Source organism: Scyliorhinus torazame, chromosome 11, assembly GCF_047496885.1.
Source record: "Scyliorhinus torazame isolate Kashiwa2021f chromosome 11, sScyTor2.1, whole genome shotgun sequence".
Lineage (NCBI taxonomy): Eukaryota > Metazoa > Chordata > Chondrichthyes > Carcharhiniformes > Scyliorhinidae > Scyliorhinus > Scyliorhinus torazame.
In genome coordinates, this window is record NC_092717.1 from 71,769,678 (window position 1) to 71,796,060 (window position 26,383).

A 26,383-nucleotide genomic window follows, 5' to 3' on the forward strand; every position below is an offset into this window, starting at 1 on the left:
CATTTAAGGATAGCTTAGATAGCTGTGTTGGAAACATGGATTCTATATAGTGGTACTAATGGGGTTAAAATGTATATGCAGAATACAAAAGAACCATATGGACTGGGACTTTGATCAGATTGATTATAAACTGACATAAGATCAAAGAAAGGAAGCAACAGTCAGCAGTCGGTCAGATGACTGACAGAACAAGGATATCTCAAGGGTATCTCTGCCTGCCAGCTGTTAATGCTATAGATTACTAAGAATGATGGTTGAACACACACATATGGAGAAGAAAGTAATTTTGTTTTCAGACATAAATTGTAAACCAGATAATGTGGAACTGGCAATATGCGTGGAGCTTTGAAGCACCCATGTAATCCCTTACAGCTGTACAGCCCATGGGAAATTATAGCTCTCACACTGTTCCAAGAAATAGCCATAAATTTAGCTTTGTGGGATTCAATCACGGACTTTTTGGAAGGGACCCGGGTTCGTTTCCTGGCTTGGGTCACTATCTGTGCGGAGTCTGCACGTTCTCCCCGTGTCTGTGTGGGTTTCCCCCGGGTGTTCCAGTTTCCTCCCACTAGTCCCGAAAGACGTGCTTGTTAGGTGAATTGGACATTCTGAATTCTCCCACTGTGTACCCGAACAGGCGCCATAGTGTTGCAACTAGGGGCTTTTCACAGTAACTTCATTGCAGTGTTAATGTAAGCCTACTTGTGACACTGAAGATTACTATTATTATTATAAAATTTGCTTGGTCCTCATAGCTGAACTCTGGCCATTAGTGCTGCTACTGAGAGTGAATAAAGGGCAGCACGGTAGCATTGTGGATAGCACAATTGCTTCACAGCTCCAGGGTCCCAGGTTCGATTCCGGCTTGGGTCACTGTCTGTGCGGAGTCTGCACATCCTCCCCGTGTGTGTGTGGGTTTCCTCCGGGTGCTCCGGTTTCCTCCCACAGTCCAAAGATGTGCAGGTTAGGTGGATTGGCCATGCTAAATTGCCCTTAGTGTCCAAAATTGCCCTTAGTGTTGGGTGGGGTTACTGGGTTATGGGGATAGGGGGGAGGTGTTGCCCTTGGGTAGGGTGCTCTTTCCAAGAGCCGGTGCAGACTCGATGGGCCGAATGGCCTCCTTCTGCACTGTAAATTCTATGAATAAAAGTATTATCTTTCTCTCCAAACATACCAAGTGGTGACCTTTAGATCTAAGAGCAATGATCTGGTCATGTATTATGCGGGCTAATTTTAAAAACAGATGGTTGACGGAAAGAAGACTGGGAAATAGAGGACAGCACAGGCACATGGAATTAAGATCAAACTTGTCTGGAGGAAAAATAGAATTGTGTGTATCTATATATTTTTTATGAATATTGTTACGACGCCTTGGGCTAGTGCACAGTCAATTCCAGCCCCACAGACACCCAGAATCCCAACATAAGTGAATTAACCAATAATTCCTGTATTTTTCTGAGATCTTTGATCCTTGACTGCTCCAATGAGTTAAAGGCATCAGATTTACAATATACATTAAAAAACTGCTTACTAAAACAAGAGAAGGAATAAATATGTAATGGAAATAATAGAACAACGGTCTGCTAATCTAATTATTCCCCTAACCCCTAACCCATGGGCAGCACGTAGCACATTGGGTAGCACTGTTGCTTCACAGCTCCAGGGTTCCAGGTTCGAGTCCTGGCTTGGTCACTGTCTGTGCGGAGTCTGCACGTTCTCCCCGTGGCTGCGTGGATTTCCTCCGGGTGTTCCGGTTTCCTCCATCAAGTCCCGAAAGATGTGCTGTTAGGTGATTTCATAGAATTTACAGTGCAGAAGGAGGCCATTCGGCCCATCGAGTCTGCACCTGCTCTTGGAAAGAGCACCTACCATGGTCCACACCTCCACCCTATCCCCATAACCCAATAACCCCACCCAATACTACGGGCAATTTTAGACACTAAGGGCAATTTATCATGGCCAATCCACCTAACCTGCACATCTTTGGACTGTGGGAGGAAACCGGAGCACCCGGAGGAAACCCACGCACACACGGGGAGGATGTGCAGACTCCGCACAGACAGTGACCCAAGCCGGAATCGAACCTGGGACCCTGGAGCTGTGAAGCAATTGTGCTATCCGCAATGCTACCGTGCTGCCCTGCACTGAATTCTCCCTCAGTGTACCCGAACAGGCGCCGGGGTGTGGCGACTAGGGGCTTTTCACAGAAACTTCATTGCTGTGTTAATGTAAGCCTGCTGTAATAATAAAGATTATTATTATTATTATTATCCCACCCTCCACCCAGACACACACAAGACAGGTCAAAATAACAGGAATGAAAAAGGGCATGGGATGAATCCTTGCGGCTGAGGGTGTGGTCTTTCTGGGCGGCAATCTTCCAAGGACGCAAAGTGTTGAAATCATCGGTTGGTTTGTGTCATGTTATGTACACTGGTCTAACACTGGCTGCAACTGGATGCAGCTTAGATCAGAAAGATACTCCAGACCTTGAAGTTAGTTCAATCGGGTTTATTGAACTAATAGCACAGTTAGCACAGTTCTCTGTGAGTTCGACTCTCTGCTAACTTAAGTGTGGTTACTCTGTCTGACTGAACCAGACTAGCTCTTAGCCACGTGGTGGAGGTGTGAGATTGTAACAACACCCTTGACTGACTCTCTAGATGTTCATCAGTGGAAAGAGGCGGAGTGTGAGTGCCTCGTGTCTTTTATAGTCAGATCCCACCCCTGAGGGTCCTGCCTGCTTATTGGTCATGTCCTCTGTGTCCATTAGCTGCTTGTCTGTATATCATTATGTGTGTGTCTGCATATCATGACATCTCCCCATTTTTTAATGTTTGGATGACATATGTGAACGTATTTACAAGAATAGGCCAATGTGAACATATATACATGCAGTGGGTGTGAACATATGTACATGTGGAAACAGCTGTCTAATGCGAGAACATAGAACATAGCAAACAGAACAAATGTTCATAAGTCCAGTCTCTGTGGCTTGCGTCTGATCCTGGTCGACCGCCAGAGAGGTGGTGGTGGGGACGACATTTGAGGCCCCCCCCGGTGCAGGATCCCCCCTCGCAGGCCGCCCCCCCCCCCCCCCAGCGTTCCCGCACTGTTCCCGCCGACAGCGACCAGCTGTGGATGGCGTCGGGGGGAACCCGCCGTTTTGGGCAGGCCGCTCGGCCCATCTGGGCCGGAGAATCGCGGGGGTACCGGTGAATCGCCATTTTGGCTGTCTCGGGCGATTCACTGTACCGCGCCGCGCAAAACTCGATTGTGCCGATCTGGCCGCTTCCGTGAATCGCGGGAGGGCGTCGGACTGGCGTGGTGGGAAAATTTGGTGACCCAGGCGATTCTCCCAACCGGTGCGGGAGCGGAGAATCGTGCCCAGGGTCTCCTAGGAACTTGAATGTCACCATGCCAAAGCAACATTTGGCCCTGTTCAGCTTCAGGCCATTGGCGTGCACACGGCCGAAATGCTGCTGGAGACGGGAAACATGCTCCTTGTGGTCGTGGACCATATGATGACTTCGTCCACACGTATACACGAGCCCCTTCGATGCCCTCCATCATCTGCTCCATGATGCGATGAAATATCTCCGATGCCGAGACGATGCCGAACGGCATACAGTTATAGCAGTACCTGCCAAACGGTGTGTTGAAGGTGCAGAGCCTTCTGCTGGACTCATCCAGCTGGATTTGCCAGAATCCATGTGACGCATCTAACTTCGTGAAAAACTGTGCATGTGCCATCTCACTGGTGAGTTCCTCCCGCTTCGGGATGGGGTAGTGTTCACGCATTATATTCTGGTTGAGATCTTTGGGACCAATGCAGAAGCACATTTTTTACCACCACCATCGAGCTGACCCAGTCAGTTGGTTCGGTTACCCTGGAAATGATCCCCTGCTGCTGCAGCGCCTTGAGCTGTTCCTTCAGGCGCTCCTTCAGCGGAGCCTGGACCCGGCGTGGTGCATGGACCACTGGCGTGGCATCAGGTCTCAGTAGGATCTTGTACCGATATGGCAAAGTGCCCATCCCGTCAAACACATCTGGATACTGAGCGAGGATGTCGTCAATACCAGCTTGAAGATCCACGCGGGAGGATGTCGTTGAATAAACCCACTGCACCAGGTTTAGCTTTTTGCAGGCATGCGCGCCCAGTAGGGATACCCTGTCCGGCTTGACAATTTCAAACCTTAGCCATGCATGGGTACTCTGGTTGGAGACGAGTAGATGGCAGGATCCCAGTGCTGTGATGGCATTATCGTTATAGTCCATGCGCTGGCTGACTGCCGGAAGGATCTTGGGGGGGCTTCTTGATGCGTTTGAAATCTGCCTGTGAGAGGAGGTTGGCAGAAGAACCTGTGTCCAGCTTGTACTGGATGGAGCAGTGATTGACCTGCATCACCGCACGCCATTCGTCCTCCGAATCCACAGCGAGGATGGACTGAATGCGAGATGAGTAGGTGTGGCATGTTCACGTGTGGTAATGATGCCCATTTGGTAGGCGGACTCCAGGTACTCGTCCTCTGGATCCGTTGTACTGCCAGGATCAGAATCCTGTAATCGTCGTTGCACATTCTGGACGTGCCGTCGTCGAAATTGGGAGCGCTGGCCTCTGACTGGTGGTGCAGACCTGCACAAGGCTGCATAGTGTCCAGGCTTTCCGCAGTTTAAACATCGCCTACCTCTTGCAGGGCAGTGTCCCTTTAAGTGGGCATTGCCACAGTTCGGGCACGTCATGACGTTGGCGTCGTGACGCGGTGAACGTCATCGCACATGCGCAGTGCGGTCGGCAGATGTCTGCTCCTGCGCAGTGTGCGTGTCAGCCACTTCTTTATCCTGTTCGCATCACGCATGCATGGGGCTCCGGGAAAAGCGCGCGAGATGGCCGCTGTCTTCAATGCTGAGGCGCTGCATCCGGGAGATGGCCTGCACACTCACTGCCTCGTGGGAGGCAAGTTTCTCATTTTCAGCCGATTTGTATTGGGAATACCGATTTTTTTGCGTGCTCATGCATTGTACATGTTTCAATTGCGACTGGCAGGGTCATATGCTTGATTTTTAAGAGCTGCTCTCTTAGAGGATCAGAGGGAACTCCAAACATGATTTGGTCTCTGATCATGGAGTCAGCAATATCACCAAAGTTGCAGGACAGCGCTAGCAGGCGGAGGCTAGTTAAGAAGGCATTGAAAGATTCATCTTTACCTTGAAGACGTTGTTTGAATATGTAGCGCTCGAAGATTTCATTGGTGTCCACTTCACAGTGACTATCGAACTTGTCCAGGATGGTCTGAAACTTTGTCTTATCCTGGCCTTCGGTGAAGTTAAACGAGTTGAAGATTTTGATGACTTGATCCCCCGCAGTTGAGAGGAGAAGCGCGATCTTTCTTGCATCAGACGCACCCTCGAGGTCTGAGGCTGCGGTGTACAGCAGAAACTTTTGCTTGAATATCCGCCAGTTGGCACTGAGATTGCCGGAGGTCCTGAGCTGGCGAGGAGCCTGAATCTTCTCCATGGTGCTGGGATACATTTGTTGGGCATCACGGAAAGGACTGAGGTAAGCCACCTTAAATTTGTAGTCTCCTGGTATCATGTCGTGTTAGGTACACTGGTCTAACACAGGCTGCAACTGGATGCAGCTAGAACATAAGAACATAAGAACATAAGAACTAGGAGCAGGAGTTGGCCATCTGGCCCCTCGAGCCTTCTCCGCTATTCAATGCGATCATGGCTGATCTTTTGTGGACTCAGCTCCACTTTCCGGCCTGAACACCATAACCCTCAATCCCTTTATTCTTCAAAAAACTATCTATCTTTATCAACATTTAATGAAGGAGCCTCAACTGCTTCACTGGGCAAGGAATTCCATAGATTCACAACCCTTTGGGTGAAGAGGTTCCTCCTAAACTCAGTCCGAAATTTACTTCCCCTTATTTTGAGGCTATGCCCCTAGTTCTGCTTTCACTCGCCAGTGGAAACAACCTACCCGCATCTACCCTATCTATTCCCTTCATAATTTTATATGTTTCTATAAGATCCCCCCTCATCCTTCTAAATTCTAATGAGTACAGTCACAGTCTACTTAACCTCTCCTCGTAATCCAACCCCTTCAGCTCTGGGATTAACCTAGTGAATCTCCTCTGCACACCCTCCAGCGCCAGTACATCCTTTCTCAGGTCAGGAGACCAAAACTGAACACAATACTCCAGGTGTGGCCTCACTAACACCTTATACAATTGCAGCATGACCTCCCTAGTCTTAAACTCCATCCCTCTAGCAATGAAGGACAAAATTCCATTTGCCTTCTTAATCACCTGTTGCACCTGTAAACCAACTTTTTGCGACTCATGCACTAGCACACCCAGGTCTCTCTGCACAGCAGCATGTTTTAATATTTTATCATTTAAATAATAATCCCTTTTGCTGTTATTCCTACCAAAATGAATAACCATGAGCTTTAATTTTGCTCACTAATTTCTGGTGTGGGACCTTGTCAAAAGCCTTTTGAAAGTCCAGATACACAACATCCACTGGTTCACCCTTGTCCACTCTACTGGTCACATCCTCAAAGTATTCCAGAAGATTTGTCAAGCATGATTTCCCTTCAGTGAATCCATGCTCACTTGGACCGATCCTGTATCCACTTTCCAAATGCTCAGTTATTTCATCCTTAATAATTGACTCCAGCATGTTCCCAACCACCGATGTCAGGCTAACCACTCTATAATTCCCCATTTTCTCTCTCACTTCTTTTTAAAAAATGTGGGATTACATTAGCTACCCTCCAATCCATTGGAACTCTTCCAGAGCCTATATAATGCTGGAAAATGAACTCCAATGCTCCCACTATTTCTAGGGCCACTTCCTTAAGTACTCTGGGATGCAGAGCATCAGGCCCTGGGGACTTATCAGGTTTTAATCCCATCAATTTCCCCAATACTGAGGTGGCACAATGGTTAGCACTGCTGCCTCAAGGCGCCGAGGGCCCAGTTTCAATCCCGGCCCCAGGTCACTGTCCCTGTGGAGTTTTCACATTCTCCCCATGCCTGTGTGTGTCCCACCCCACCAACCCAAAGATGTGCAGGGTAGGTCGATTGACCACACTAAATTGCCTCTTCATTGGAAAGGAATTGGATATTCTAAATTTTAAAAAAACAATTTCCCCAATACAATTTCCTGACTAATTAGGATTTCCTTCAGTTCCTCCTTCATGCTAGACCCTCTGTCCCCTAGTATTTCCGGAAGGCTATTTGTGTCCTCCTTAATGAAGACAGATCCAAAGTATTTGTTCAATTGGTGTGCCATCTCTTTTTTGTCCGTTTTGAATTCACCTGATTCTAACTTTAACATTTGTTTTCAGCAATCTTTTTCTCTTCACATATCTATAGAAGCTTTGCCAGTCAGTTTTTATGTTCTCTGCAAGCTTACTCTCGTATTCTATTTTCCCTGCTGAATTGAACCCTTTGTCCTCCTCTGCTGAATTTTAAATTTCTCTCAGTCCTCAGGCTTGCAGCTTTTTCTGGCCAATTTGTATGTCCCCTCTTTGGCTTTAACACTAACCCTGATTCCCTTGTCAGCCATGGTTGAGCCACCTTCCCCATCTTACTCTTGCATCAGACAGTGATGTACAATTGTTGAGGTTCAGCCATATTTTCTTTAAATGTCTGTCATTGCATATCCACCGTCAATCTGTTAAGTATCCTTTACCAGCTTATCTTAGCCAATGCACATCTCATACCATCAAAGTTAGCTTTCTTTAAGTTTGGGACCCGAGTCTCAGGCTTAACTGTGTCACTCTCCATCTTAATGAAGCATTCTACCATATTAGGAGCACTCTTCTCTAAAGGCTGGTGAAAACAATGTTGCTAATTAATCCTCTCTCATTGCACAATACCCAGTCTAGGGTGGCCTGCACTCTAGTTGATTCCTCAACATATTGGTTGAAAAAAAACATCTCTTATACATCCAGGAAATTCTCCTCCATTGCATTGCTACCAGTTTGATTAGGCCAATCAATATGCAGATTGAAGTCACCCATAATAACTGCTGTACCTTTACTGCACGCACCTCTAATTTCCTGTTTGGTGCAATTTCCAAGCTCACAACTACTGTTGGTGGGTCTGTACACAACTAGCTGGATAGAGAATTCTTGCAGCATTTAAATCAGGAATTAAACGTTTATAGTACTGCTAAAAGGAATATACAAATCTGCTCACTCCAGCCGAGGGGCCAGAGAGGAAAGAGGCTCCAGCCTTTTTGGGAGATAGCAACTGGCTCCTGCTCAGCTCCTGCTCAGAACAAAAACTGAAAGCCAAAGTGGAATCTGCATTCTGTTACAAAATTTTCTGAAAGGCTCTACCAATCCCAATTGAGATTAAAAGTTGTCCCAAGATTTAAGGAGAGGGGATTGGTTGCTAGCCAAGTCCATCAAAATGACATCACGAGCTATGCCACAGAGCACACTGCACGGAGGGGTGTGCCTGAGTTGTTTCAAATGGCAGCTTGCAGTAGGGGAGTTTCAGTTCAAAACCAAAAGGCCGTAGTTTCAAAAATAGCAGCCAGCAAAAACAGCCAGCAAAAAACAGCAAGTAAGACAGGGATTAAAAAGGAAATAAGGCTTACACAAGGAGTTACAAGAGGATCCTTAAAATATGGTCACTGGTGATAGTGCTGGTTCAGTGCTGGAGTACCTATGTGAAATACCTATACTCAGTCCTGAGAGAGACAACAGAATATCTCCACCCTTTTTCAGACAGAGACATTTCAAAGGAAGAGGCATAGCATAAATCAAAGTCCAATCCCCTATGGAAATAATGGAAGATGATTACCATCTTAGAAGAAACTACTGCCAACCTGTGAGTTATATCCCAAACATGTTTCTGATTACCCCTTCCGGGAATACATAAGACAATGATTTTAAAACCAACTGCAACTCCCATCTCTCTGTGCTAGTCTCCATTGGCTCCATTGCCTCGTGTATTCAAGAACATTGACTAGGTACCCCTGCTGCATGCAAGCAAAGTCTTGCTCTCTCTCTGATTGCTGGCAGCAAATCATGTCAGCAACACCACAGTGAACAGCAAGCTGGACAGCTCCTTTCAGCTGAACTGCAGAACTAAGGACCTCCAAACCAACTGCTCAATGCCGAAGTCAGCACTCTCAAAATCACACAACTTTACCATCTATTCCTCACGGACAAGTCAAAGACTGACTCGTATATTATTTTAAAACTTTTATTTTTGGATTAACTTCTCATTTCTAATCTGTGTGTGCGTGTGTATGATGTATTTTATTATTTTCTTCTAGTGTCTTGGTAACTAATAAATGCAAGCTTTCTTTAACTTAAGAAAGCCTAGTTAAATTGTCTAAATTGTCCGCTTTTAAAGCATAAATACATTATGCGTAGGAAAAGGTATCCACAAGGGAAGGAATCCTTTTTAAATTAACCTTGTTGTGACCAACCGAGGGAGTTGAATACAGACAGAGAGCTAGTTCATCCTTCCTCACCCGGGGACATAACCATTTAGGGGTATCCCCTCTGGAATCATAAGAAATTTGGGGACTGTGAGAAGCCTCATGATGCCCACAGGGGATCGCTGATTGATCTCATCATGGGTCTTGTAAAATATGAGATCCCGTGGTGAGCGGGCTAGTGTGTGTGATCAATAATGTCATGATACAAAAAAGGTTGTTGACATAACCCACCCTCGACCTCAAAATAGCTATAGAATTATCACGATCCTTGGAGAGCGCCGGGAAAGGGGCTCAGGAACTCCAAGGGATGATGGACAGTAATGTTCTCAAACTGAGGTACATGAGGGTGGCCCCTCATACAGGGAAGCCAGCATTCCCAGCGAAGTTTCCAATGTGCCTCCCCACAACCAACTCAACATTCAGCCAGGACATTCTGCCCTCTCAAAAGACAGCTGGATAACCTTAGAAGTATCAACAAAGAACAAAGAACAGTACAGCACAGGAACAGGCCCTTCGGCCCTCCAAGCCTGTGCCAATCACCTGTATCCTTCTATACCCCGTCTGTTCATGTGCCTAGCCAGATACGTCTTAAAGGTCGCTGATGTATCTGCCTCAACCTCCTCACTTGGCAATGCATTCCAGACCACCACCACCCTCTGTGTAAAAAACTTCCCCTGCACATCTCCACTGAACCTATCCACCCTCACCTTGAATTTGTGCCCCCTTGTAATTGTCATTTCTGCCCTGGAAAAAAAGCCTCCAACTGTTCACCCTACCTATACCCCTAATAATTTTATAAACGTCTATCAGGTCGCCCCTCAGCCTCCTTCTTTCTAGGGAGAACAATCCCAGTTTATTAAATCTCTCCTCATAGCTAATACCCTCCATACCAGGCAACATCCTGGTAAACCTTTTCTGTACTCTCTCCAAAGCCTCCACGTCCTTCTGGTAGTGTGGTGACCAGAATTGGACACAGTATTCCAAATGTGGCCTAACCAACGTTCTATATAATTGTAACATAATTTTTGAGCTTTTACACTATGAAGGCAAGCATGGATGGGATGCGGCAAGTGGTTAGCACTGGGACTACGGCGTTGAGGACCCGGGATCGAATCCTGGCCCTGGGTCACTGTCCATGTGGAGTTTGCACATTCTCCCCATGTCTGTGTGGGTTTCACCCCCACAACCCAAAGATGTGCAAGTTAGGTGGATTGGCCATGCTAAATTGCTCCTTAATTGAATAAAAAAAAATTGGGTACTCTAAATTAATTTTTTTAAATGTAGGCAAGCATGCGATATGCTTTGTTTACCACCATTTCCACCTGTGCTGCCACTTTTAAGGATCTGTGTACCTGCACGCCCAGACCTCTCTGTGTCGCTATGCTCCTGATTGTTCTGCCATTCCTTTTATAGCTCCCATCTGAATTGGATCGGCCCAAATGTATCACCTCGCATTTGTCCAGGTTAAATTCCATCTGCCATTTCTCTGCCCAATTTTGGAGCCCATCTATATCCTGTTGTATTCTCTGACAATCTTCATCACTATCTGCAATTCCTGCAATCTTGGTATCATGAGGGCTGGTTTAGTTCGGTGAGTTAGACAGTTGGTTAGTGATGCAGAACAAGGCCAGCAGCGCGGGTTCAATTCCTGTACCAGCTTACCCAATCAGGCACCGGAATGTGGCGAGTAGGGGCTTTTCACAGTAACTTCATACTTGTGACAATAAAAGATTATTATTATAAACTTGCTAATCAGACCCGCTACATTTTCTTCCAAGTCATTTATATATATTACAAAGAGCAGAGGCCCCAGAACTGATGCCTGCGGAACACCACTAGTTACAGACCTCCATTCGGAAAAACACCCTTCCACTGCTACCTTCTGTCTTCTATGGCCAAGCCAGTTCTGGATCCATCCAGCTAGTTCACCCCTGACCCTATGTGATCTTATCTTTTGCACCAGCCTGCCATGATGGACCTTATTAAATGCTTTACTAAAGTCCATGTCAACAACATCCACAGCCCTTCCCTCGTCAATCATTTTTGTCACCTCCTCAAAACATTCAATTAAATTAGTGAGGTATGACCTCCCTCGTACAAAACCAAGCTGTCTATCACTAATAAGACCATTCACTTCCAAATGTGCATAGATCCTATCTCTAAGAATCTTTTCCAACAATTTCACTATCACTGACGTCAAGCTCACTAGTCTATAATTACCCGGATTATCCCTGCAACCCTTCTTAAATAATCGTACATCATTGGCTATCCTCCAATCCTCTGGGATCCCACCTGTGGGAATGAGGACACAAAGATTTCTGTCAGAGGCCCAGTCATTTCATCGCTTGCCTCCCTCAGTAATCTGGGAGAGATACCATCTGGCCCTGGGGATTTCTCAGGAAAACCTCCCTGGAGGATTACAAGTGCCAGCAGCAAGGCTGCTGTATTTGTTGTCAAAGGACACAACCCAGGCAAGGCTAGACATTTCTGGCACTAATTAATTAATTAATAATAAATACTTATCAAATTAAGTTACAATTACCATATGGTTTCTATCGCTAGATTTCTACTATAAATATTAAATGATAAATATACAAATCTTCGCCCTCCAGTTTAGTTACCCCCTACTTAGTTAATTAATTAGTTTTTCAACCTTTTTTCAAATTTAGTGCAGTTTCACTACCAGCCAATTAGGTCACAGCTTTACTGAGACATCACCTTTTCAGTTTTTTTCAGCTTCAGCGGAATCTCCGATACTCACCCGAGGTAAGTTACTTTGTACTCACCACTCCGCCCTCTGAAACTTCTCCCTAGAGACTGTCTACGTGCTCTTTAATGAAGTTTCGCCTCTCTCTCACTGCTCTTTATTGAAGTCTTGCCTCTCTCTCCGTACACTTTAATGAAGTCTCCCCTCTCTCTCTGCGCTCTTTACTGAAACCTCACCACTCTCCGCTCATTTTATTGAAGTCTCACCTTTTCTCTCCGTGCTCTTTAGTTGGCTCAGATTGTACTCATTGTGGTCGGCTTCTTCCATCACACTGACAATGACAGGATAAGAAGAACCTACCAAGAGCAGAGGATCTCAGGATGACAAGATACCAGCATCCCAAGATATCCAGGTAAACAGGGAACATTCCAAGCGCAGGGGAGCAATAGAAAATACCGTCCTCAATAGACATGGTTTGGCATTGTACACTCTTGTATACAGGGACCAGTAAACCACTGATACCCACAAAATGCCAAGCCTCGCTACACAAGCATTCTCGCTGCTCTCTAACCATATTAGAGGACCACTCCAACCTCGTCAACACTAGAAGATTTACATCATCCTCCACCAAGGAAACCCCACGAACTAGGAGTAGAAGAATGGTCATGACACCCACCAACTGGGCATCTCGGCTGTGGTATGATCCTCCCCCCTTCGACATGATAAGGAACCCCCCCCCCTCAAGAAGTGTCTCCAGCTACAGCTCCTGGAAGCTTGAGTTTCAGAGCTGGAGCAGCAGCTGGAGACACTGTGGAGCATCCGCAGGCTGGAGAGCATCGTGGACAGCAAGTACAGAGAGGTGGTCATACCACAGGCTCAGGCTCTGCAGACAGGAAGGGAATGGGTGACCACCAGACAGAGCAAGAGAGCTAGGCAGGTAGTGCAAGAATCTCCTCTGGCCATTCCCCTGCAGAACAGATATACCATTTTGGATACTGTTGAGGGGAATGGCCTCTCAGGGGAAAACAGCAACAGCCAAACTCGTGGCACCACGGTTGATTCTGCCGCAGAGGGGAGGGGTAATAAGTGTGACCGTGCAATAGTTGTAGGGGACTCAATTAAAAGTGGAATAGACAGGCGTTTCTGTGGCCGCAAACGAGACTCCAGGATGGTATGTTGCCTCCCTGGTGCTAGGGTCAAGGATGTCTCAGAGCGGGTACAGGACATTCTGGAGGAGAGGCGCCTGTTTGGAGAGGCCAGTACCGGAATTGAACCTGCGCTGCTGGCCTTGTTCTGCTTTACAAGCCAGCAGTTTAGCCCACTGTGCTAAACCACTGTGCCAACCATAAAGAAGAATCATAAAGAAGCCAGTCCTCCTGTGATGCATGATCTACCTTCATAGGAGAAAAGCAAGAAAAGCAGGGGCAGCACGGTAGCCTTGTGGATAGCACAATTGCTTCACAGCTCCAGGGTCCCAGGTTCGATTCTGGCTTGGGTCACTGTCTGTGCGGAGTCTGCACATCCTCCCCGTGTGTGCGTGGGTTTCCTCCGGATGCTCCGGTTTCCTCCCACAGTCCAAAGATGTGCAGGTTAGGTGGATTGGCCATGATAAATTGCCCTTAGTGTCCAAAATTGCCCTTAGTGTTGGGTGGGGTTACTGGGTTGTGGGGATGGGGTGGCGGTGTTGACCTTGGGTAGGGTGCTCTTTCCAAGAGCCGGTACAGACTCGATGGGCTGAATGGCCTCCTTCTGCACTGTAAATTCTATGATAATCTATGATTCCATAATCCCTAAATCACAAAAATACAAAAGAAAAACACAACACTGATAGATCTAACTGGGGGATTTCCTCACCCATTATGAGGCCTTACATGGCCATCTCAACCACCTCCATACCAAACCATCCACGCCCACACCCTGCTGTGTCATCTTCTCTACACCCTAAGTGAAGGGTACTTAAAATGTACTCCCTCTTTGTAAGTGCAAGGATTACAGCACCTGAATAAAATACAAAACTAGGTAAATATTGCACAAACCTCATGTCACACTATCAACTTAGAAGATTTTTGCTATAACAGGATAACAGGCGACAACTGCCTCTGTGCTCATATATTGTACACTCTTGTCAGGTGCTGTCAACAACTATAATGATTTAGCTTCTCTATGCCCCACCAAAAATAAATTGATATTCCTTGGGTGTTCTGTGAGTAGTATCGAGTGGTCCCTTTAAGAATGGTAAGCATGTCATTGGACATTAATTTTCATCATTCTGTTGGACTTCCGATTTTAGGGCCAGGAATGAGAGTGGCCAGAGACAAAAAGGTCTAAAATTTATTTGTGATGAGGAATTGTGTGATTTTTGCCCTCTTTCTGATCTGTAGTGAAATGCAATCTACCACTTCAAATGTGTGGAATTAGGAGCCTTGGTGGTTAAAACAGTAGTTTTCTCTTTGTTTACCTTCTATTACCATCAAGACCATGGACCACTGCATTTGTACAAAATCTCAGCATTCAGTGCAGTTAGTCAAACAGGATGAAATCCGTACGAACCACCAAACCTGATTCTTCAAACTTATCCATCAATCTTTCAGCGGTGACGTTTTAGCAGGCCTTGGGTATAAAATCCATCATGCCACTCAAAGGTCGATATCAACATGTGCCTTTGTGGATGGCACGGCGGCGCAGCGGTTAGCGCTGCTGCCTCACGGCGCCGAGGACCCAGGTTTGATTCCGGCCCTGGGTCACTATCCGTGTGGAGATTGCACATTCTCCCCGTGTCTGCATGGGTCTCACCCCCCCAATCCAAAGATGCGCAGGTAGGTGGACTGGCCATGCTAAATTACCCCTTAATTGGAGAGAAAAAAAAGAATTGGGCACGAAAAATGTATTAAAAAAAACACATGCCTTCTTGACCACCTTGTCGACGTGTCCTGCTATCTTCAGAGAGTTATAGATTTAAACTCGAGTGTCCCTTTAATTTCCCGGCATTTAAAAAAGATCCTGCCATTTATTTAAAAAAAAAAAAATTTAAAGGGCCTAATACGTTTTTTCAAATTAAGGGACAATTTAGTGTGGCCACAATTTAGCGTGGCCAATCCACCTACCCTGCACATCTTTGGGTTGTGGGGGTGAGACCCATGCAGACATGGGAAGAATGTGCAAACCCCGCACGGACAATGACCCAAGGGCGCGATCGAACCTGGGTCCTCACTGTGGTGATATGCATCACTGTAATTACACAAGGGGTTAATGTAAATACACTACGACTAAGTAAACACTAGAGGGAGCACCAGAGACATCATGACATGCAGACATACAGCTAATGAACACATAGAACTGGACACGACCAATGGGCAGTCAAGACACTCAAAGGTGACACTACCACAAGAGGGCATTGCACAACCCATATATAAGGGCAGGGCACACATGCTCTGTCTCTTTCCACAGGCGACACTCAGAGAGTAGGACAGGGGCAGATCAGAAGCATCACACCCACCATGTGGCTTAGAGCAGACTGGTTAGTTAGACTGAGTTACTATAGCAAAACAGTAGGGGCTGTTTAGCACAGGGCTAAATCGCTGGCTTTGAAAGCAGACCAAGGCAGGCCAGCAGCACGGTTCAATTCCCGTATCAGCCTCCCCGAACAGGCGCTGGAATATGGCGACTAGGGGCTTTTCATAGTAACTTCATTTGAAGCCTACTTGTGACAATAAACGATTTTCATTCATTTTTCATTTAGCAGGAGAGTTGAACTCATAGAGAACTGTACTAATGGTTCAATAAATCACATTGAACTTACTTCAACGTCTGGAGTATCTTTTGGTCAAAGCTGCATCGAGTTGCAGCCTGTGTTATCCCAGAGTACATACCACAACACTCACCACCGCGAGGCAGCAGTGCTAACCATTGCACCACTGTGCCACCGAATCCTGCAATTTATGATGTGTACCTCCTATATCTATGGATTAAATTTAATTTGCCACTTTCCTGCCCCAAAAATTGTTACGTAACAAAATATAATTCTCTGCCATGCATGTTTAACTGCACACTGGAATTAGAATGGTGCACTCCATGTACAGTAGCACTTAGGTCTGATTGCACCCAGACTTGTGCAGTCACAAATCAAGCGAAGTATTAAAATTCTCATGGGGAAACGTTTTGTGTAAAATATTTTGCTTTTAGAACAAAGAACAAAGAAAAGTACAGCACAGGAACAGGCCCTTCGGCCCTCCAAGCCCGTGCCGACCATGCTGCCTGACTAAACTACAATCTTCTACACTTCCTGGATTCGTATCCCTCTATTCCCATCCTATTCATGTATTTGTCAAGATGCCCCTTAAATGTCACTATCGTCCCTGCTTCCACCACCTCCTCCGGTAGTGACTACCCTCTGTGTCAAAAACTTGTCTCGTACATCTACTCTAAACCTTACCCCTCGCAACTTAAACCTATACCTCCTAGTAATTGACCCCTCTACCCTGGGGAAAAGTCACTGACTATCCACTCTGTCTATGACCCTCATAATTTTGTAGACCTCTATCAGGTCGCCCCTCAACCTCCTTCGTTCCATTGAGAACAAACCGAGTTTATTCAACCGCTCCTCACAGCTAATGCCCTTCATACCAGGCAACATTCTGGTAAATCTCTTCTGCACCCTCTCTAAAGCCTCCACATTCTTCTGGTAGTGTGGCGACCAGAATTGAACACTATACTCCAAGTGTGGCCTAACTAATGTTCTATACAGCTGCAACATGACTTGCCAATTTTTATACTCAATGTCCCGGCCAATGAAGGCAAGCATGCCGTATGCCTTCTTGTCTACCTTCTCCACTTGTGTTGCCCCTTTCAGTGACCTGTGGACCTGTACACCTAGATCTCTCTGATTTTCAATACTCTTGAGGGTTCTACCATTCACTATATATTCCCTACCTGCATTAGACCTTCCAAAATGCATTACCTCACATTTGTCCGGATTAAGCTCCATCTGCCATCTCTCCGCCCAAGTCTCCAAACAATCTAAATCCTGCTGTATCCTCTGACAGTCCTCATCGCTATCCGCAATTCCACCAACCTTTGTGTCATCTGCAAACTTACTAATCAGACCAGTTACATTTTCCTCCAAATCACTTATATTTACTACAAACAGCAAAGGTCCCAGCACTGATCCCAGCGGAACACCACTGGTCCCAGCCCTCCAGTTAGAAAAGCATCCTTCCATTGCTACTCTCTGCCTTCTATGACCTAGCCAGTTCTGTATCCACCTTGCCAGCTCACCCCTGATCCCGTGTGACTTCACCTTTTGTACTAGTCTACCATGAGGGACCTTGTCAAAGGCCTTACTGAAGTCCATATAGACAACATCCACTGCCCTATCTGCATCAATCATCTTAGTGACCTCCTCGAAAAACTCTATCAAGTTAGTGAGACACGACCTTCCCTTCACAAAACCATGCTGCCTCTCACTAATACGTCCATTTACTTCCAAATGGGAGTAGATCCTGTCTCGAAGAATTCTCTCCAGTAATTTCCCTACCACTGAAGTCAGGCTCACCGGCCTGTAGTTCCCGGGATTATCCTTGCTACCCTTCTTAAACAGAGGAACAACATTGGCTATTCTGCAGTCCTCTGGGACATCACCTGAAGACAGTGAGGATCCAAAGAATCTGTCAAGGCCTCAGCAATTTCCTCTCTAGCCTCCTTCAGTATTCTGCGGTAGATCCCATCAGGCCCTGGGGACTTATCTACCTTAATATTTTTCAAGGCGCCCAACACCTCGTCTTTTTGGATCTCAATGTGACCCAGGCTATCTACACACCCTTCTCCAGACTCAACATCTACCAATTCCTTCTCTTTGGTGAATACTGATGCAAAGTATTCATTTAGTACCTCGCCCATTTCCTCTGGCTCCACACATAGATTCCCTTGCCTATCCTTCAGTGGGCCAACCCTTTCCCTGGCTACCCTCTTGCTTTTTATGTACGTGTAAAAAGCCTTGGGATTTTCCTTAACTCTATTTGCCAATAACTTTACGTGACCCCTTCTAGCCCTCCTGACTCCTTGCTTAAGTTCCTTCCTACTTTCCTTATATTCCACATAAGCTTCGTCTGTTCCCAGCCTTTTCGCCCTGACAAATGCCTCCTTTTTCTTTTTGACGAGGCCTACAATATCTCTCGTTATCCACGGTTCCCGAAAATTGCTGTATTTATCCTTCTTCCTCACAGGAACATGCCGGTCCTGAATTCCTTTCAACTGACACTTGAAAGCCTCCCACATGTCAGATGTTGATTTACCCTCAAACATCCGCCCCCAATCTAGGTTCTTCAGTTCCCGCCTAATATTGTTATAATTAACCTTCCCCCAATTTAGCACATTCATCCTAGGACCATTCTTATCCTTGTCCACCAGCACTTTAAAACTTACTGAATTGTGGTCACTGTTCCCGAAATGCTCCCCTACAGAAACCTCTACCACCTGGCCGGGCTCATTCCCCAATACCAGGTCCAGTACCACCCCTTCCCTAGTTGGACTGTCTACATATTGTTTTAAGAATAAGTAAGGATGCTCCTTACAAACTCTGCCCTGTCTAAGCCCCTGGCACTAAGTGAGTCCCAGTCAATATTGGGGAAGTTGAAGTCTCCCATCACCACAACCCTGTTGTTTTTACTCTTTTCCAAAATCTGTCTACCTATCTGCTCCTCTATCTCCCACTGGCTGTTGGGAGGCCTGTAGTAAACCCCCAACATTGTGACTGCACCCTTCTTATTCCTGATCTCTACCCATATAGCCTCACTGCCCTCTGAGGTGTCCTCCCGTAGTACAGCTGTGATATCCTCCCTAACCAGTAGCGCAACTCCGCCACCCCTTTTACATCCCCCTCTATCCCGCCTGAAACATCTAAATCCTGGAACGTTTAGCTGCCAATCCTGCCCTTCCCTCAACCAGGTCTCTGTAATGGCAACAACATCATCGTTCCAAGTACTAATCCAAGCTCTAAGTTCATCTGCCTTACCCGTAATACTTCTTGCATTAAAACATATGCACTTCAGGCCACCAGACCCGCTGTGTTCAGCAACTTCACCCTGTCTGCTCTACCTCAGAGCCATACTGTCCCTATTCTCTAGTTCTCCCTCAATGCTCTCACCTTCTGACCTATTGCTCCCGTGCCCCACCCCCCTGCCATACTAGTTTAAACCCTCCCGTGTGACACTAGCAAACCTCGCGGCCAGGATATTTATGCCTCTCCAGTTTAGATGCAACCCGTCCTTCATATACAGGCCACACCTGCCCCGGAAGAGCTCCCAGTGGTCCAGATAACAGAAACCCTCCCTCCTACACCAGCTGTTTAGCCACGTGTTTAGCTGCTCTATCTTCCTGTTTCTAGCCTCACTGGCACGTGGCACAAGGAGTAATCCCGAGATTACAACCCTAGAGAGATACATATGCACGCACTTTATTATATATGTGCACACAAAACTGCAGTTTGATTGTACAAAACACAGGGGAATAAAATAATAATTTACATTTGACAGGAATGAAAAGAGTGTTTCAGTGATAAGGGAAAAATAAGCTGAAATAAAATTCACCAGGGCTCTTTGATTTGACAGTGGCTTACACTTTTGATTTTTCTAAAAAGATTGATTGGCAAAGGATCTTATATAAAAGAAGAAAAGATTCAACAGATTCAGTCTGGGTGTCTCCCTCACTCTCTTTTGTCGCGATATCATGGTTGTATTGTAATTCACTGACTGACCAATAGGAGTTCCATTAGTATATAAGTGAATGTTAGAGTCGGGTAACCTCAGACTGACCAGGGAGCTGGGAGAGAGGTTGCTTGTGCATGTTCATACTGTTATTCATCTGTTGTTTTGTATGTAGTTGACCCACAGTTAATGTTAATAAATAGTTCATAGCTTTAGCTACAAGTGTTCTTGTAATATAAATCAGCCCATCCGACAAGAACATTACATCTCTGACCTCCACTCTCATCGCCAGCTAGCTGTAAGGGAAAAGGGACATTGATGATCTGCAGCAAGCAGTCGCTTGTCTTCCCATCTCATGATGCACCCTGAGGGAAAAACCTTCACCCTGAAGCCTGCTGTTAGTATTTAATCTTACTTACCCATGTGTATCCTGAAGCAGCTGTTGCTATCGCCAGGAACTAGGTGCAGCCCATACAGCTGTGTTTGCACTTGAAGCAGCAGGTGGGCAACTTGACAGTCATGCCAGCCCCTCTGATAGCCTGGAGCTGCCGTATGAGGATCCAACAGCCTGTAACCATCACCATAGCAGTGAAGCAGTTCAAGCTGCAAACACGGTGAGCAGGCAGGTCCGGGTGTGGGGCTGAGTGGCAGCAGGCAGGTCTGGGCTGAGTGGCAGTGGGCAGGTCAGTGCTGAGTGGCATTGGGGAGGTCTGGGCTGAGTGGCAGTGGGCAGGTCTGAGCTGAGTGGCATTGGGGACGTCTGGGCTGAGTGGCAGTGGGCAGGCCTGAGCTGAGTGGCATTGGGGAGGTCTGGGCTGAGTGGCAGTGGGGAGGTCTGGGCTGAGTGGCAGTGGGCAGGTCTGGGCTGAGTGGCAGTGGGCAGGTCTGAGCTAAGTGGCATTGGGGAGGTCTGGGCTGAGTGGCATTGGGGAGGTCTGGGCTGAGTGGCAGTGGGGAGGTCTGGGCTGAGTGGCAGTGGGCAGGTCTGGGCTGAGTGGCAGTGGGCAGGTCTGGGCTGAGTGGCAGTGAGCAGGTCTGGGCTGAGTGGCAGTGGGCAGGTCTGGGCTGAGTGGAGTGGGCAGGTCTGGGAATTGTTCCCAAAGAAGTCGATAAACGGCTGCCACCTCCGGGCAAATCCTAGCATCGATCCTTTCAGGGCATACCTGATCTTCTCGAGCCAGAGAAACCCGGCCATGTCACTAACCCATACCTCCGATTTCGGGGGATCCGAGTCCCTCCATATCAACAAGATCCATCTCCCGGTTACCAGGGAGGCAAAGGCCACAACATTGGCCTCTCCCGCCTCCTGGACTCTCGGGTCTTCCGACACACCAAAACCGCTACCTCTGGACTGGGAACCATCCTTACCTTCAATACCTTTGACATGACATTGGCAAATCCTTGCCAAAATCCCCTAAGCCTCGGACAAGCCCAAAACATGTGGACATGGGTTGCGGGCCCACCCGCACACCGCCCACACCTATCTTCCACCCCTTCAAAGAACCTGCTCATCTGGGCTACAGTCATATGTGCCCTGTGGACCACCTTAAGTTGTATCAGACTAAGCCTGGCACATGACGAGGACGCGTTGAGTCACCTCAGGGCATCCTCCCATAACCCGCCCTCCAACTCCCTGCCCAGTTCTTCCTCCTACTTCACTTGGCTTCACTTCCCCTTTCGGGGCTCCGTCCCAATCCATGAACTCTTTATAAATTTCCGATACCTTCCCCTCCCCACTCCCGTTTTTGACACTATCTTGTCCTGTACCCCATGGGGCAGCAGGTGCGGAAAGGTTAAAAACCTGCCTCTGCAAAAGTCCCTCACCTGTAGGTAGCAGAACCGATTCCCATCAGGTAGCTCGAACTCCTCCAATTCCTCCAAACACGGAAAGCCCCCAGCTATAAACAAATCCCCGAACTGTTTGATCCCAGCCTGCTGCCACCCCGGAATCCCCAATCTAGCCCCCCTGGTGCAAACCGGTGGTTGCCACAAATTGGTGCCCACACTGGCGCTCCCTCCACCCCCATATGCTTCCGCCACTGTTCCCACACCTCAGGGCAGTCACTACTACTGGGCTAGTGGAGTACCGAGCTGGTGAGAATGGCAGAGGGGCCGTTAACCATGCCCCTAATCTCGTGCCCCTACATGAGGCCGCCTCCATCTGCTCCCACACCGATCCTTTCCCCACTACCCACTTCCTGACCATTGCCATGTTCGCCACCCAATAATAATTTATAAAGTTCGGTAGGGCCATCCTCACCTCTCGACCTGCTCCAGCAGCACCTTCTTCACCCGTGAGGTTTACCTGCCCACACAAACCCAGAAATCACCGCATTCACCCTCTTCAGGAAAGCCTGGGGATAAAAATAGGAAGGCTCTGAAAAATGAACCGAAACCTCGGGAGAACCGACATCTTCACCATCTGCAACCTCCCGCCAGCGACAATGGGAGCACATCCCACCTTCTAAAGTCCCCATAATCAGCTTGTGCAGCTGCTCCCCTCGTGGTGGGTTATTGTTAATGGTGGATATTTTCTGGACTTTCTGAAACTCTCCTCGCAAGTTTGGCTACATTGGAAGAAAAATTAAAAAGGCAAAATTTTGTGATTCAAAAGTCAGAATTCTGCCAAACAGTGAAAAAAGCCACCAGCGGGCTGAGTTAAAATCAACCCGGCTGACCATATAAGGACAGCTCTGCTATCCTTTGAGATTGATTCTCAAGTTGAAGACAAATTTGTTTCCCCCAATATTCCAGGATGGATTCTCCTCACATTATCAGGTTAGCCAATGGTTGGGGCTTCTGCCTGCCCAGTTGACCAGTGAACTTTCCTATGATGTTTCCGTGGAGATTTTGGTGGCTGACGAGGATTTGGAAGTCACCAAAGAGAAAATGCTGCCGGAGCAACCGTTGGCCGATAATAAAAGTAATAATAATAATCACTTATTGTCACAAGTAGGCTTCAGTGAAGTTACGTGAAAAGCCCCTTGTCGCCACATTCCGGCGCCTGTTCGGGGAGGCCGGTACGGGAATTGAACCTGCGCTGCTGGCCTTGACTTGCATTTCAAGACAGCTGTTTAGCCCACTGTGCTAAACCACTGTGCTAAGCCAGGCAGTCAACTTGCCCAATTTTAAGCCCTTCCACCCACCTTTCCCACCTGGTAGAGTGGAGTTGAAAATTAATGCCAGAGAGAGAGAGAGTAGTCTGTAAAGTCCTAGATGTGTGATAATATCTGTCATGCTGGTGAGAATTTGGTAGTGTTGTGATGTCTACGTTAAGGACTGTAAGGAATGGAGAAATTCTTAGCCCCTTGCACACATAACCTTTGTGAAAACAGAGGATAAGGAAGCTATGGACTGTAAGGGACCCAGTTTCATTAGGGGATCTGCTGTTAGATCACAAAAGAGACAGTAGTGCCAAAAGCCCTGGAGCTATTCTGAGAAATAATGTACAAGATAAAATCACATGGATCACCACAGAAGAAATATTCGGATTATCCTTTATTAAAATGCAGAACATACCAAAAATAAATAAGAATTATTGTTCAATACAGCTAAATTCCAAATTGCAAATGTAAATCCTTGATCGATGTTTTGCCCCAACATCCTCCTTTTAAATTGAATATCTTGGTATATAGTTTGATGTGTTCATATATAATTTGTTGGTCTAATTAAGTGTATGTTAAAAACAAAGTTATAAACAGTAGTTTTTTAAAAAATTATAAGCTACAAGTGAGTGTTATCTTTGGTAAAACACGAGATTTGTTTCAGATCATGAAAGTTTTTTTAAAAATTCACAGACAAAGTACATGGTGAGGTGGCATTCCACATCATTCCAACCTCCGTCACTTACCATTTCTACACAGTCCTCACCACCAAATGCATTGTTGGGTTCTCCTGGTCTCCAATGACTGTAATTCTGCAGAGGGGTGGAGTCAGTGTACGTGAACTGTCTTTCTTTTTCTAAGTCATTCACCCCGATGAACACTCGAGACAAACCAGTCTTGTTCACATAGGCCGCAATCAGTGTGTTTGTTTCTTCATCCTTCGGCATTGCCAGTGATCCTCCTCTATCTTTGCAGTGCACAAGAGCAGCATTGTAGTTCTTCCCTTCTTTCACAATCAGGTAGAATTTCTCTGCGGTCTCTTTGATACCTGCTATAACTGTGAAGGTAAAGCAGAGAATTTATTTTGTTTGCCAACCAATGACTGGTACTTATGAGGTTATTCATGAAGGCCCTGCCTTATCAACCTTACCCCTCGCCTGAGATGTGGTGACCCTCAGGTTAAATCACCACCAGTCAGCTTTCCTCCTCAAAGACGCCTATGGGCGTCTGGGACTATGGCGACTTTAATTTTTATTTAAGACAGCTTGGTTGCCACATTCTGCACATTGCCAAATTTGCAGATGAACTAGAGGGAAGATGAGGATAAATGATTTTATGCAGCAACTTGTTGAACATCGCTAATCCCTTCTCTTAACAATGCACAACTGAACACGCATTTATCAGCAAGGAGGACAACTGTGCACCTGCCTCCCCCTATCCGCCCCTTCATTGCTATTTAAAGGGATCATAAACTGCATTAAGGACAGTTGCTGATTGATTTATATGGGCTGTTACTGCAATTGTTGCAGTGCTTGTTACGTTTGACTGTTCTAGAAGTAAACAAGAAATGGTGTGGCATATACCAAAGGACTGGTGCTGACTTTAATCATTGTGCAGAAACCACTTGGTGTCAGACATAGGTGCAGTAGCATGCATCACGCTTCAACTACAGAATGCAGTTAGCATGAGCAAAGGAGACACAGAGCAGCACAAGCTGCTGGGATAAGGAGGCCTTGAATAAGAGAAGAGCCAAGAGCTCAGAGAGCCAGCAGCCTCACTGTGCAAAAAAGGTAATGATATGGCCAATCAATAAGTACTGCACCCAATTCGAAACGAGATTCGCTATTTCCCAAAATTTTTCTCCCATGAAAAGAAAACCTTAATTTCTGCCTGCATTGAACAAACATGCAGCAGAATGTTTGAGCTTGGTGATGTCAAATTGAAAATTGCCTTCTGGTCCTCCCCGACTTGTTATTAAATTTCTCAAGAAGCTTAGCAAGCCATGAACCGGGACACTGGCGTGCCATCCACACGCTTTAATTTCAATGTTCCAGCCCCTGGGTAATTAAAAGTCCGAGCCCTCAAAGCAGGGCAAGCACAGCATTGCCAGGAGCTGTGAAGGTAATTATACCCATGAACCTCTATACACTGTGCTCCCTCCAGGCTGGTGCAGGTGATGTTTGCAACATCTCCCAGTTTGTCATAAACTTTGCATTAAGGAGATCCATTCCTATAAATACATATCATTCTCTCATGGCATTAGAAAAGCAGATGGAGTGAGCACACTGTTTCCTCAGATTGCAGGCTTCCCATGATGCTATTGACATTATGGGTAGTGCATGTCAACTCTGAAATGTACCGCAGCCAAAAAGATTCCATTCCTTCAACATGCAGCTGGTGCCCGCCGATACGCACAATGCCATGCTGGTCAACTGGTCAATGCCCGGTTCATGTATTTTGCAGCAGTGGCAGCAGTCATAATCCCATCACTCTGCAGCAGTCCACTATGCCATGTGCATTTGGATCACTACAACCAACCAATGACGTGGTTAATGACCCTGGTTCATAACCCAAGCACTCAAGTGCAGACTCCGCACTGACAGTGACCCAAGCCAGAATCGAACCTGAGAGCCTGGAGCCGTGATGCAACAGTGCTACCGTGCCGCCCAATATCCATCATATTGGTACTACATCTTCATCCTCTTCCAGATATTTCAAAGGCAATTTTCATGGGGTGGTAAGTATGCCGCATTTTCCAAATGTTTCCAGAGTACTTTAGATGGCAGCTTTGTATCTCCATGTTTAACTTGTCTGTACGCGATTGCCAGAACTGATGATCAAACTGACACCTTAAACGATTGAGGTCAAAAGTATTGTACTGCATAGAAAGTGGCAATATTGGCAAGATGTGTCTGACAATACCTCTTTGAAAGACTTATTGGATTCTTCCCACTACCTGTTCTTTCACCATAGCCCCAAAATTTGTTTTCCTTTTCAGGTTTCCATCAAATTCCTTTTTTTCTATATAAAGGAGCATTTTGCGTGGTCAATTCACCTACCCTGCACGTCTAGGGGTTGTGGGGGTGAGACCCATGCAGACACTGGGAGAATGTGCAAACTCCACACGCACAGTGACCCAGGGCCTGGATCGAACCCGGGTCCTCGGCAGCAGTGCTGACACTTGCGCCACCGTGCCGCCCGATCAAATTCCTGTTTTGAAAGTTACTATTGCGGTTGTTTCCGTCACATTTTCAGATGCACAATCAAGATTAATTCTAATATATAAATCTGTGTGATTTATAGAGAAATTCATTGGGAATTCTACGGTCTATGAAGCAAGTAAAGTTGCCATAGCTCCAGATGACCACAGGCTGCTTTCCCCTTTGAGGGGGAG

The 26,383-nt window shown here is 46.6% G+C and overlaps 1 protein-coding gene across 1 annotated transcript in view; it reads right to left on the reverse strand.

Annotated features, from left to right (window-relative positions):
- Nucleotides 1-23,376: 23,376 nt before the first annotated feature.
- LOC140385340 (collectin-10-like) overlaps nt 23,377-26,383 on the reverse strand; it is a 99,631-nt gene continuing 96,624 nt past the window's right edge. Inside the window, exon 7 of the mRNA XM_072467403.1 lies at nt 23,377-24,046. Coding sequence (XP_072323504.1) covers nt 23,655-24,046 — 392 coding nt within the window. The 3' untranslated portion in view covers nt 23,377-23,654. The remainder of the gene's footprint in view (nt 24,047-26,383) is intronic.